Source organism: Equus quagga, chromosome 1, assembly GCF_021613505.1.
Source record: "Equus quagga isolate Etosha38 chromosome 1, UCLA_HA_Equagga_1.0, whole genome shotgun sequence".
Taxonomy (NCBI): domain Eukaryota; kingdom Metazoa; phylum Chordata; class Mammalia; order Perissodactyla; family Equidae; genus Equus; species Equus quagga.
In genome coordinates, this window is record NC_060267.1 from 72,398,730 (window position 1) to 72,412,441 (window position 13,712).

Consider the following 13,712-nt stretch of genomic DNA (forward strand, 5'->3'; position numbering starts at 1 on the left):
ACAAGACACAAGGCTGCTAAGTATTGACTGAGGCGGGAGGCAAGGAATGAGCTGCTATGCTGGTAGATACCCTGAGCAGCCAAGAATAAACATGGAATTGGGGTCAAAAAGTTGAAAAAGTTGAAAAGGAGTAAAGAAAGCTAGAAGAGGAGTGACTGGGCCAGAAAACAAGACACCCTGAGTCAACAGGCTACTAAAATTCCTTCCTTTCTCAAAAACATCCCCAATCACCAGAATTATACACTGCTGGCCATCTTCCTCAATAATAGTATTATTAGATTTTTTTAAAATTCCTTAGAAATACCCTTGTAATCCAAAGAAAATTCAAAACCCCTGTATTCATTTTTTTCTCAGACCTTGAGCACTGAATCAAAAAAAAAAAAAAAACCCTCAGAACGTTCAGCGCAGTGACCATCCAAGTCTTTACTCAAGGACAATTTGTTTCAGGAAATAAAGGATTCAAAGAGAAGGAGGCTTTCCCAACAGAGCAGAGCTGTCTAGAGGGGAGGCTCACTGTCTACACGACTGTTTTCTAGCTCCAGCCCATCAAGTCTTGATAGAATAGTGCTCATAATCATGCAGGGGCTCCCTACACCTGAGCTAACAAGCTAGCTACCATAATCAATGCTTAATGTCTACGTAGTTAGTATCACACAGATATCCATAAGTCACGACTATTTACTTGAAAAGGAATTGGGTCTTAGACACATCCATCATGGCCTGTCCCGCCCACAGCCCCTGCTAAATAAGCACAGATGCAGTCTGTGTCACGTGATGCATCTTTATATGGCCCGCTGGTTAGGAGTAGGCACCTGGGCCAATGGCGGTCAGTCATAAACGAAGAACCAGAGAAGAATGTTCCGGTGCCAAGGGGCGTGCTAGAGCTTAAGGCCTTTAAGTCTGAACACTGGGGCAGCTATCAGAAACAAGTCATCTCTCTGCTGAAGTCATGAAGGGGTACAGACCCCTGATTAGAATGAACTGCATGCAATTTAAATGCTACCTTGAGAAGTAATCAATGACTTCGCCTTAACGTTATCCAACCCGCAGATCTACCAACCTAAAGCATCCTTTTGTTTTTCCACAGTCATCCACTTTGATTCTGGCAAACGGATCCACAGGAGGAGCAGTAGGGAAAGGGTAACCTGGGCGGGGAAAATAAATAATGGTTAGAAAACCCAGCAACAACGTTTTCTATGAGAAATTTTTCTTTTTACTATGTTGACCATTCTTTATCACACACGTGAGAAATTTTTCTTTTTACTGTGTTGACCACTTTCTATCACACACATCTAGAAATGTTCAGAAAAGGGCTCGTTTCAGCCCAACCACCCTCTTCATGAGGGGAGGGTGTAGGGTACACATCTTTGAACCCAGTTTTACAAGGTAACTGAGAATATGTGACTTTTTCCTCATTTTACAGACAAGGAACCTGAGGCACTGAGAGGTGGCCTCGTTTCACATAATCACTGGCTCATCACTGTCCCCTGGGAGTCTTAAAATCACAGTTTTAATGCAATATGCATGCTCTAAGAGAAAAGAATTAACAACGGAACATTTATATATTTGATAGTAGAGGTTTTCCATATCTATACACAACAATAGGACTTTTTCATTTCCCTGAACTTCCACTTTTCATGAAGCTGTATAGAACATTTTCATATCTCACTAAATTCTTTAAACACATCGTTTCTAACGGCTGTGTATGTTTCTTGTAAGATTACTTAACATCATAATGCATTAAACCGTACACTGAAGGGTAAGACTGCATTACGCTTCCAGTTTGTGACAGAAATACTTTTCTCTTAGGCTTACTCCATGCACACAGGAACCACGTGTGATTCATCTTGTATTCTCTGCCCAGCATAGTGCTTGGCACTGGACACTGAATAAATGATCATCAAATGAATAAATAAAATCACCCATAGATATAAGACAATGTCAATATCAACTTTCAAAATTATCAGTTTTTCTTTTCTCATTATTTTGAAGCCTTTTCTTTGTGATTTGCAATGTTTTTTAAATGAGGTCCTGTTTACTTTGTTCCATTAGATTATATTAAAAAAAAAAAAAAGCCACCAGGCCACGCTTTCCTGGCACACATCTGTGCACTCTGGACTATTCACATCTCCTGCCTTAGATCTTGATCATATGCTAAAATACAGTCCTATCTTTTCACCACCTTTTAAGTAATTGGGCCAAATGCATTACTTTTTTGAGTTTTTTGCTAAGTCCTAAATCCACATTGGTACTGTAGACTGAGTCCTGCCTTGGATGAGTTGATTTTCTCTTAATATTTATTGAACAACTGCTCAATGCTGCAAACTATATAAAGCATCTTCATATATGTTCTTCCTCATTTCTCATCACAATGCTGAGGCCCTTTTTGCTCAGAATATTTATTCAGGAATGACTGACTACGTTATAAGATTCTACAGATGACTGAAAAAGATAATCTTTTGTAATTCAGCCTCCCCATCTTCTTTCATTATCCTTACTACTTCCTCGAATCTAGAATAATACATGGGCATACAGCAGATTTCCAGCTCAATAAATACCAGTTATTATTACTGTTGGATTATTACTATTAAATTTTGTAAACTGGACTGAGAACTAATAACCATTGGATAAGATCGTCTCTAGAGGAAAAATGGGTTTCCAAGCTCCAAGTAAGAGAAAGTTTGGAACAAAGCTCACTTATAAGGTACCAAACCAGTTTATTAATGTCGGCAAATGGGTTACTTCTCAGGGCTTTTCTAGCACGATTTCCTACTACCTTATATGCTTCTAAAACTTCAAATGAGAACTTGTGCTGTCAAACGCATTTGGGCATCCATTTAAAAATAATACATTTTTCTCTTGTTTTGTAAGATGTTGTTTAATAAAGAATTTGATTGATTTTTGTCCCTGGTTCCTGGGAGTCAAGACTCTAAATCTTTGGAATTTCCCAATAGAACTGTCTTTGTTATTCATAAGCCCCTCGGGATCACACCTGAGTTTATACTAAGAGATAAGATAGCTCAGGATGGGGGCTGATCACTAGAAAGACCAACCATTTGTTTAGAGGTTTGGGGCTTTGAGCTAGCCTCACCTCCAGGAAGGGGGTGGAGGGCTGGAAATTGAGTTCAGTTAAATCAATCGTGCCTATGTAATGAAACCCCAATAGAAACTCTGGACACTGAAGCCCAGTGCAGCGTCCCGGTTGGTGAACACACTGATAACACTGGGGAGAGTGACACACCCTGATCCCACGAGGAGAGGGCATGAAACTCTGCCTTCCGGAGCCCTCCGGACCTTGCCCTATTGTGTGTCTTTATTGGCTGTATCCTTTATAATAAAACTGTAAGTGTAGCACTTTCTTGACTTCTGTGAGACACTCTAGTGAATTACAGAACCTGAGGGGGTTGTGGGTAGCCCCTGGATTTGGAGCCAGTTGGTCTGAAGTGAGGGCAGTCTTGCTGTGGACCATGCCCTTTAACTTGCGGGGTCTGTGCTAACTCCAGGTCATTAGTGCCAGAAAGGAATTTCAGTATACTAGTTGGGGTGGGCATCAGAATATAAGCAGAGCAATATGACAATTTTCCCCCTGAATTTAAATGATCTATTTGGCATAAAATAAGTTTGGACCACGTGCCAGTATTGGAGCTCTTGTCTCTCATCTATAACCCAGCCTTCTATAGCCAGCTCCATGATGGGCTGAATACACTGCAAACCACATTTCTCCTTTGCGAGTTGGCTAGGCTCCACCCAAGGAAACATTGGAGGGAGGTTGGGAGGCGGGAGGAGGGAAAGAAGACCATTCCTTCCTGTTTGATTGCTGTCCAATAAGCAAGTCCTCAGCAACTCTATCTTTGCAGTGGCAGCTGGTTCAAGTTTCTAGCTTTTTTCTAGACTCCCAGAAACAGCCTCATCACTCACTCAAAGGAACCAGCAGCAGCTGGCCAGAGGGCCCTTATTCTCAGAGGATGGGCTGTGGGGGGTTTCTTGTCTGAGCTTCTAGGTTCTCACAACCTCAAGCCCTTCTTTTTGCTCCCCCAATCCCAGGGGCGGTGGCTGCCTCTCGCAATTACTTTGTGCTCCCTTTTTGCTGCTCCAGTCCCCAACACCTACTTAGACAGCTCCCTGGGCTGATCACCCTGTTAAAAAAAAAAAAACCTTAAATGGGGCCAGCCCAGTGGTGTCGTGATTAAGTTCTGCTTAATCACAAGATCTGCTTCAGTGGCCCAGGGTTCACAGGTTCAGATCCCAGGTGCAGACCTACACACTGCTCATCAAGCCATGCCGAGGTGGCATCCCACATACAATATATAGGAAGACTGGCACAGATGGTAGCTCAAGGACAATCTTTCTCAAGCAAAAAGAGGAAGATTGGCAACAGATGTTAGCTCAGCACCAATCTTCCTCACCAAAAAAAAAGTTTAAAAAACAATTTCTGTCTTTCTGACTGGACCTTGATGGATACAGACTAAATGGATTAATTCTTAAATATTGATACAATGTATTTATAAAGACTGTGGTTTATTAGCAGTTATCATTTTGAAGAGAATAATGATATTTAATAGGATCTGCTATATGTACAATTGTACATTTTATTGGAAAATTATTGATTGTAGAATTTTAACTTTTAAGTACCCCAGGTGTATAGAATTAAATTGATGATAATTCTTCGTTTATGGGACTTTCACATCAGTCTATGCAAAGCTCATTTATATTTTTCCCTGATTCATCCCTAACTCCATTTTCCTCCCCATCATTTTAGATACTTGGTCTAGCGTATTTCATGTAAATTCTTCTGAAAAGGAAGGAGGTTTTAACAAAAATGAGCACACTGACACACACATCTTAGAAAAGCAGTATTTTACCATGATAAACTGAAAGGACACATTAGTAATAATGGATATCAGACAACCTGGGGTTGTGGGGTAAGCTTCTCATCTCCACTAGCTCCTCATGGAGCATGGAACTTTGTCTGTCCAGGGCAAGGTCCTGCCTTGTTGCAAAAAGCTTCCATATTCCCAAGAACACCATCCTGAAACTCTTGCATGATTATCTTATATGATAATCATCAAAAGTGCCTTCAGGGGCCGGCCTGGTGGCGCAGTGGTTAAGTTCGCACATCCTGCTTCGCTGGCCGGTTCAGATTCTGGGTGCGGACATGGTACTGCTTGGCAAGCCATGCTGTGGTAGGTGTCCCACATATAAAGTAGAGGAAAATGGGCATGGATGTTAGCTCAGGCCCAGTCTTCCTCAGCAAAAAGAGGAGGATGGGCAGCAGATGTTAGCTCAGGGCTAATCTTCCTCAAAAAAAAGTGCCTTCAGCAGAACCTGGATCCAAAGTTAGGTTCCAGGCACAACTTCTCACTATATCAACAGTGCTGCCTTGCCACGCTGTTCGCAGCTGCACTGCACTGGCCATTCCACAGCCACACACAAGATCTGGAAGCTCCTGAGCAGAGCAGACAGCGAGGGCCCACCCAACTTACCATCCCCATCCATGTTATTTTCATAGGTGTGTACTCTTGAAAAACATATTGTTTGTGTATGTTTTTAATCTGCATAAATGACACTGTGCAGTAAATCTCCTTCTGTTTATTATTTTCCTTTGGAAATCTATCCATAAATGTAAATGTGAGACCTCTTATTACTGCTGACTGAATAGTATTCCATGATGTGCATGCAACCACATTTCCTACAATATCCTCCCAGGTTTAGACACTTAAATTGCCTCCAATGTCTGCGTTCTCAAATAATGAAGAGCTGAACATCCTTACATATGTTTCTCGTAGATGTATGCAAGAGGTTTTTGTTTTAATAAACCCCAGAGAGCAATGGCTGGGTCACATCTTTAATTCCTCAAAGCTCGATGAGATTAGCATTCAGAACAACACACCAGTTTAAAATCCATCAGTGTTGTCGGAGGGTCCCTGTTTCCCCACACCCTCTCCTGTACTGATATCTGACATTCTAATTGTTTTCATTTGGATTTCCCTAAGTACTAGCGGGGTAAACATCTCTTCCTATCTGTATTGACCCCCGGTTTCCTTTCGATTGCTCCTTTTATTACTTGGTTCTCAGTCTTTTTCACGGGAGTTTGTGTATATTCCAGATATAAATTCGCTCTTGGTTTTAGATGTTGCAAATTTGTTCCCCTATTCTGCCACCAATCTTACTTTTTTCTATGATGCTCTTTCTTGGACCAAAATCTTTAAATTTGATGTAGTCAAGGATATAATTTTTCTTCTTTTGGTTCGTGATTCTAGAATCTTGTCTAAGAGATTACCCTCTATTCTGAGGACATGAAGATATTTCTTTACATGTTTGTTTATTAACTTTGTAGTACTACCTTTCATATTTAGATCTAAACCACTTGGAATTGATTTTTTACATGGTGTGAAGAAATCAGTTTTATTTTTCTTTATACACTGAATCAATTTTTCCCAACAACATTGACTAAATAATTCATTTTTTCCTTACTGATCTATGAAGACACCTCAATAATTTACTAGTTCTCATATAAACATATGTCTATTTATGGATTTTCTGTTTTGTGCTTTGATTTATCTGACTGTTCCTGAGCCACGACCATACTATTTTAATTACTAGGTTTTGCAACCCATATCTTAATATCTATCAGCAATTCATCAAACTTGATTTTTCCATGTAAAGTATAGATCCTAATTTGTCAAGTTCTCTCCCAAAATGCTGCTGGGCTCTTGTCTGGAACTGCATTAAATCTATGGATGAATTGGGAGAGAACAGACATGTTTATAAGACCAAGTTTTTCCTTCCAAGATCATGGTATATCTCTCACTTACTCTTATCTTTTATATCCCTTAATAGTTTAAAATTTTTCTCTACACAAAACCAGTGCCTTCTTTGTTAGGTAAATCCAGATACTATACATTTTTGATGCTACTTTAAACTATATCTTGCTTTCTTTTACATTCTATAGCTTATTGTTGCCAGAGCAGAAAAGAGCTTTTGGGGGCTGCCCCATGACCAGGGGTTAAGTTTGCGCACTCCACTTCGGGAGCTCAGGGTTTCACCAGTTCACTCCTGGGCGCAGACTCAGCACCACTCCTCAGGCCATGCTGAGGTGGCGACCCACATGCCACAACTAGAAGGACCTACAACTAGAATATACAACTATGTACTGGGGGGCTTTGGAGAGAAGAAGAAAAAGAAGATTGGCAAGAGATGATAGCTCAGGGCCAATCTTTAAAAAAAAAAGAGGAAGAAAGAAAAGAGCTTTTGGTTTACATATGCTGATCTCGTTTATGGCAACCTTACCACCTTCTCCTGATTATATCTGTTTATTGGTTCTTTTCAGTTTTCTACGCAAATACTCATATCAAGAGATAAAAACACACGTTCACACAAAAACTTGTACACAGATGTTCATGGTAGCATTATTCATAACAGCCAAAAATGGGAATAACCCAAATGTCCATCAAGCGATGAGCAAATTAACAAAACATGGCATATCCATATTTGGATTATTATTCAGCCACAAAAAAGAATAAAGTACTGATGATACCTGCTACAACATAGATGAACCTCAAAATCATTTTGCTAACTGAAAGAAAAGAGTCACAAAAGACCACATGTTGTATGATCCCATTTATATGAATTGTCCAGAATGGGCAAACGCTGAGACAAAGATCAGCGGTTGCCTGGGGCTGGGGGATGGGGAAACGGGGAGAGGGGACTGCAGGGTAACAGCTAAAGGGTATAGGATCTGTTTTAGGAGAATAAAAATGTTCTAAAATTGATTGTGGTGATAGTCGCACAACCCTGTGAATATACTAAAAACCAATGAATTGTATACTTTAAATGGGTGAGTTGTATGGTATACGACTTATATCTTAATAAAGCTGGTGCAAAAAAAGAAAAACAATAGACGTCTTGCATACCACTCCCTTGCTCCACTTAACCCAGTTCTGAATTCACATGTCGTGCATCTGTTTGATGGAATCAAAACCATATTCAGGATTCAAGGTAGCACTCCTATCTCTGTGGGACGGGCAGGCACACCAGAGGCTGGGACAGACGCTGAGGGAGCCATCCACCACCCCTGCCCAATTTCCCCTTCTTTATTCTGTATTTATTTTATTTGCACCTTCACCCTTTCCCTTGATTAGTCTTGCCAGAAATTTGTGTAAGACACTTCCAAAGAGCCAGCTTTTGGTCTGGGGAATCATCCACAGTTGTGTGTTTTCCATCGCATCTATTCCTCTCCAGACCTGTACTATCTTCTCCTTTTTTGTTTCCATTTTGAGTGGAATGCTTCGCTCATTTGTTTTCCCTCTTTTTTACTTTCTGATAAACGTATAAATACCCCTCTAAACTCTCAGCAAGATACGGCCAGCTTCTGCTTCTGCTCTTAGCCTTGTCCATTCCTCCAGTTTTCATAATGTTTTGTTTTGTTTGGCTTGTTCCTTTCCCTCCGCTTTCCATTTTGGTGCTATTTTTTTCTCTTTTTCTCTAAAATAAAAACTTGGCTTGAGACTAAATATATTGGTTTGGGGGCCAAAAAATGTTTTTTTTTCTCCCTCCTTGTCTTTCCTTCTTCTCACATGTGCTCTGAAAACCCTTCCAATTCTGTTCTGTTCGGGGGAATGATTAAAGCCGTTTTTTCTCCCTTCAGATATTCCTGTAACACAAGACATACTTATTTTCTTGGCTGACATTCTGGCTTCTCAAGATCGTTTTGCGGTCTCCATTCTCATCTAATTCACGGACATTATCTGTTCCTTTTTGCAATCTCTTGAGCCTGTTTTGCCATACTCCACCGAGTGGTTAATGGCTTCTGCTTTGCTATTTATTGCTCCTAATTAACTGCTTGGATCGCAGCCCTCAGGTATTAATTTAGTACTTGATTCCTTGAAGTTTTAGCCAGAAATCATCGGCTCAAATCTCTGAGAACTAGCTCATCCGCCCCTTTCTCTTTCTGGACCGCCTGAATCATTTCTGCTCATCAGAATCACAGAATGCAGTAAAAGCGTCAGGCAACTTGGTAAAACGGAAAGCTCCACACACATGCGCGTGCCCGTTTAGCAAAGCTTGCACCGTGGCCCTCCCCCGCTGAGGAATCTGCAGTTCCCACCTGCCTACTCCATCAGCTCCAAACCCCTCTTCTCAGTTCGCCCATAAAAATACCCCATTCCACCTGGCCCACTGCATTCCTAGTGCACGTCCACAGGGACCCTCCACCCCAGGCGGGCTGGACACCTTGCACCATCTTATTCATAAAGTCAGTCAACCAATCCACACAGTCCTCTGCCACCTCCTGGCTGTGTGGCTTTAGCTAAGATATTTCAATTCTCTGTGGGTCAGTTTCCTTAACTCTAAAGAGTAGCATCTAAGCCAGAAGGTTGCTGGAAGGATTACAGTTCATATGAATAAGGTGCTTAGAACAGTGCCTGGTACACAGTAAGCGCGTATTAAAAGTTAGCTCCAATTAGTGTCATTACCGGGCTAGACCCACGGAGGATACATAGATAAATTAGATGTAGATTATTTATCTTTAAAGAACTTCCAGATGGGGAGGGTGATGAGTTATGTATCCACACACAATACGTGATAGATGTAGAGAGAATACAGGCAGATGAAGGAACTTCTGCCCTTCTCTCTCCTGTCCTTTCCCAAATAGGGAAAATTGCGCGATGGTGAGACACCCATTGACTGGGCCATGCTTTACAAGTGGTCAAATCACTGTGCCTTATAGACAAGCAAGCAGGAATGGTGTTTCCTCTTTTCCTTGCAAGGCCAGGTATGGCCCCAAGGGCACGTCAGTGACCACCATGCGTGTGGCTGGCTGGTAGGACTCAGGGTCTGCGGATCCTGGCGGCAGGAAGCAGAACGTTCCACTTGGAACTTAACCCTAAGCCAACAACACCCAACTAGGTTTTTCCAGAGAACCCTCAGAATAGGACATTTGCCCATAATCATGTGGTAATCAGTCTTACATTCTACTGTTGTTCTGACTGGAGACATTCTGGGTTGAGAACCTCACAGGGAAAAGGTCTGAGTGGTTAGGATTCAGACACTAAGACCCTATCCAAACTCTTGATGGTAGAGAGCAAAAAGGGTCACGGCAAGGTTAGACAGTGTGCTGTGACAGAATATTCTTGCCCAGCAGCAGAGGACGGGAGAAGGAGAAAATCAGGGAAGGCTCCCTGAAAGAGGTGGCATTTGAGCTGGGACTGAAAGGCTGAGCAGTATAGGCTAAGACAGTGGGAACTCCCCAAAATTCTGAAAACTAGCATCATTAAGCAAAAACACAATTTAAATTTAAAAAATGAACACATTAGGGGGTGATTAGAAACACCAAATCAGCCAGTGTCCAGCCTCTGGCTTCGGGGATTGTGGGCTTTCTGGACACTGGAGAAACGGTCTCTGGACAGGGTGGGGAATGGTCAGCGGGGTTTCCCACAGTTTCAGCGAATTCTCCATCCCCACCCCCATATTTCTATTTCCCTTTTTCTGATTTCATACCACTAGGCACCTTTTTGTGAGAAATTCAGTTTGCTGGCTCCCTTCTACCAGAAGAAGGGAGTACCCTGCATAGAGGAAACAAGAAGCCCAACCACTAGAAAAAGACAACCCAGCTTGTACCAACAGAAAGAAAGAAGAGCTGAAAGGAACTATTTCCACCTCTTCACTTGCTCCTTCCTTCAAAATCATTCAGGCTCCCTCCGTCCTTCTCCGCCGAATTCATCCCAAGAAAACCCACCCATTACCTCTCATGTCCTCAGTCCACCAACTGTCTGAGTCTTCACGCTATGGGGCCTCACCACGGGGTGGTTCAATACTTCCTGACACCCTCTTCTCCTCCGCCTTCTGAGTGGGAGACCCTTCTGGGACATTGCCTGCTTCTGCTTCTTCCTCCCTGGCAGGATCCTTTTAAGGCAGTGTCACTGGTTATTTCTAAGGAACTTGGCCAAGTCTCCATTGAGGACCCACAGAGCTAAAGCCCAGGCCCTGGGTGATCCAGCAGAGGCGCTGCCCCTGAGACGCTCACCCCACAAACACCCCCACTAGCACCCACCAGATGCACCAGGGTCGGCATTTGAAGACAAGTGAACGGTCCCAGAGAAGAGGAAAAGGATGGACAGGGAAGGCTCAGAGGGAGGGAAGAGGAGGAGTGAGAGGTGGTTTTAAAAGGAAGGTGGGCGAGAGAGAAAATTCCAGATGAAGGAGTTGCAGCTTCATCCAGGGAGCAGGTCGGAACCATCACAGATTTCTGAGGGTGCGAGCCGGGCTTCAGGCTGTATGTGCAGAGCCGGTGAGAGTGGTGAGCAGACAAACTAGGGATCTGTACACACATCGCATGTCCTGCTGCCCCCGTGGGGTCACCTCTCCTAAACGGCCCCCTCTTCTGTCTCATCAAAGTCTTTCATCCTTCCCACCACCTGTATAGAGTCTCCCTATGGCTTCTGCCCACCCGATGTCCATGTTCATGAAACTGTCTGGACTGCGCAACTAACTTCATTCTCTCTGTGCATCCAGACAGACATACAGAACCTGCCCTTCTTCTCCAACTGTTAGGTCCATGTGCCCAGCGAGAACATGGGCTCTCATGTGCCACGTCTGAGTCACCTGGCCATGTGCTAGGCTGACTACGAACAGAATAAACACATATTAGACGCTTTCAGAAGCAGACAGGCTTTGGGATATTTATTCTTTTCCAGAGTGACAGATTCTACTTCTGCTTGTTGTCCTCTCACTCCCCAATCTCTCCTTCTCCCCGGCCGCAGGGCCACTCAGCTAGAAGACTACATTTCCCAGCCTCCCTTGCAGCTAGGTCATGTAATTCTGTTCTTGCCAAAGAAACGTGAGCACCAGTGATCTGTACAACAAGCCTAAAAGGTGCTTGTCTGGAACTTCCTCTCTTTGTCCTTTTCTCAAGCTTGAACAAGGACAAGCAAGCAACCAGCTTCCACAGAGATGAGGACAAAGCCTTAGGGGATGGTGGAGCAATAAGACAGAAGGAACCTCATCCCCTAAATGACCCTGTGGAACAAAGCTGTCCTACCAGCCCAGACCAGCCAGACTCATGTGGGAGAAAAATAAACCATCTTATTTAAGCACTATATGCTGGGGTTTCTGTTTCAGCAGTTAAGCCTCTACCCAACTAACATATTTCCCCAAATCCATTCTCTCCTTTTTCCTTTACACAATAATTCCAATTTTTGAATTAGGCAGACTACTTCTCAGCTAAAAGGCTACATTTTCCAGCATCCTTTGGACCTATGTGTGACCACGTGACTAGGTCGTGGCTAATGAAGTGTAAGTGGAACTGTTATATAGAACTTCTGAGTAATCTCCATATAAAGTAGTCCGCGACCTTCTTCTCACTTCTTTCCCACTGTTTGGAAAGTAAATGTAATGGCTGGAGATCATGCAGCCATTTTGGAGCACAAAGTTACATGCTAAGAATTGTGAAGAAGGAGAAGACCAGGATCCAGTGTCTCTGATGACCAGTTCTGGCCTACCTTCTTCTACATTTCTTTACATGACAGAGAAATTTCTATCTTACTTAAGCTATTAATGTTTGGTTGTCGTAGGCAGCTAAACTTAATCCTAAATTCAGGTACACTCAGCATCACATCAGCTGCTGTGACACAAAACATTTCAAACCCCAATTTGATTCTTGGATATTACTCTTAGCAGAAGAAAAGGAAAACCACTACTTTCCAAATTGTAGAAGTAAGAGGCCAGTTTCCATTCTTTTCGAACAGAACCAGCTTGGCTTTTGTGCTCACTGAAGCAGCCCTACAGGGAGGTCTGCGGCTGACAAGGCTCCAGTCTCTGGGCCCAGCAGGCCCCAACAACAGTGGGGGACCATCACATGTGTGATAACAGAAAAGAAAAGGGACGGAAGCGGGGAGGGAGACGTGATCCAGCTCTGAAGGCAGGGCAAGAGCAGGAGCAAAGTGCTAAGAGGCTGGGGTGCCAGTCACTGAAAATTTAGGTCAGTACGACAGCGAGGAAATAAGGCAACATCTCTCTTTAAGTTGGCATGTCTGCTTCCCACCAGCCGCTCTGATTTCACACACCCCAGGCCAGATGGCGGCCTCCTCCCCTACCACCCCCTACTCCAAACGCTGACCGGGAGACGGGAAGCCAGATGCTGAAAACTGGGGGAGCCCAGGCTCAGCCTCATCTGTCCGCAGTTTCGCCGGACTTGGCCTCAGTCTCCCCACCTGTAAAGCGGGCGGCGGGTGGGAGGCGCTGACAATTCTTCGAGCCCCTTCTCCAGGTGGATGGAGGTCTGAGCCGGGCGCTGTCCGTCTCGGCCTCGGCCTCGGCTGTGCCAGAGTTGCCTCCATTCGCATCCTGACCGACTCCCCACGCCCCGCCCCCGCTCCTGCCGCAGCCTCGGTCCCCCACCCGGGTCTCCGCTCCCGCAGCCTCACCCTCCTCCGACAGGTAGCGCAGGTCGTAGAACTCCCCGGCGAAGGTGCCGTAGGAGGAGTCGTGGCGCGGCACCGCCTCGTCGGCAGCCGCGTCCCCCCGCGCGCGGCCCCGGGGTCCCCGGCCCCCCGGGCCCGCGCCGTCGTCCGCGGGGCTGGCTGTGCAGGCGGCGGGCCCGGCCAGCAGCAGGCAGAGCAACGCCGCCCAGGCCCCCGGGCGCTGCCGGGGCGGCCCCGCCATCGCTGCGCACCGATCCCGCTGCGGCCCGAGCGGCCTGGCTGCGGGGGCGCCGC

General features: G+C 44.4%; 1 protein-coding gene across 1 annotated transcript in view; it reads right to left on the minus strand.

Moving 5' to 3' along the window:
* The window catches only part of FRRS1L (ferric chelate reductase 1 like), a 28,857-nt gene extending 15,186 nt beyond the window's left edge, over positions 1–13,671 (minus strand). The window contains exons 1-2 of the mRNA XM_046685503.1: positions 13,422–13,671; positions 1,061–1,145 (exon numbers count right to left, since the gene is read on the minus strand). Of these exons, the coding sequence (XP_046541459.1) occupies positions 1,061–1,145; positions 13,422–13,659 (323 nt within the window). The 5' untranslated portion in view covers positions 13,660–13,671. The remainder of the gene's footprint in view (positions 1–1,060; positions 1,146–13,421) is intronic.
* Positions 13,672–13,712: the final 41 nt, after the last annotated feature.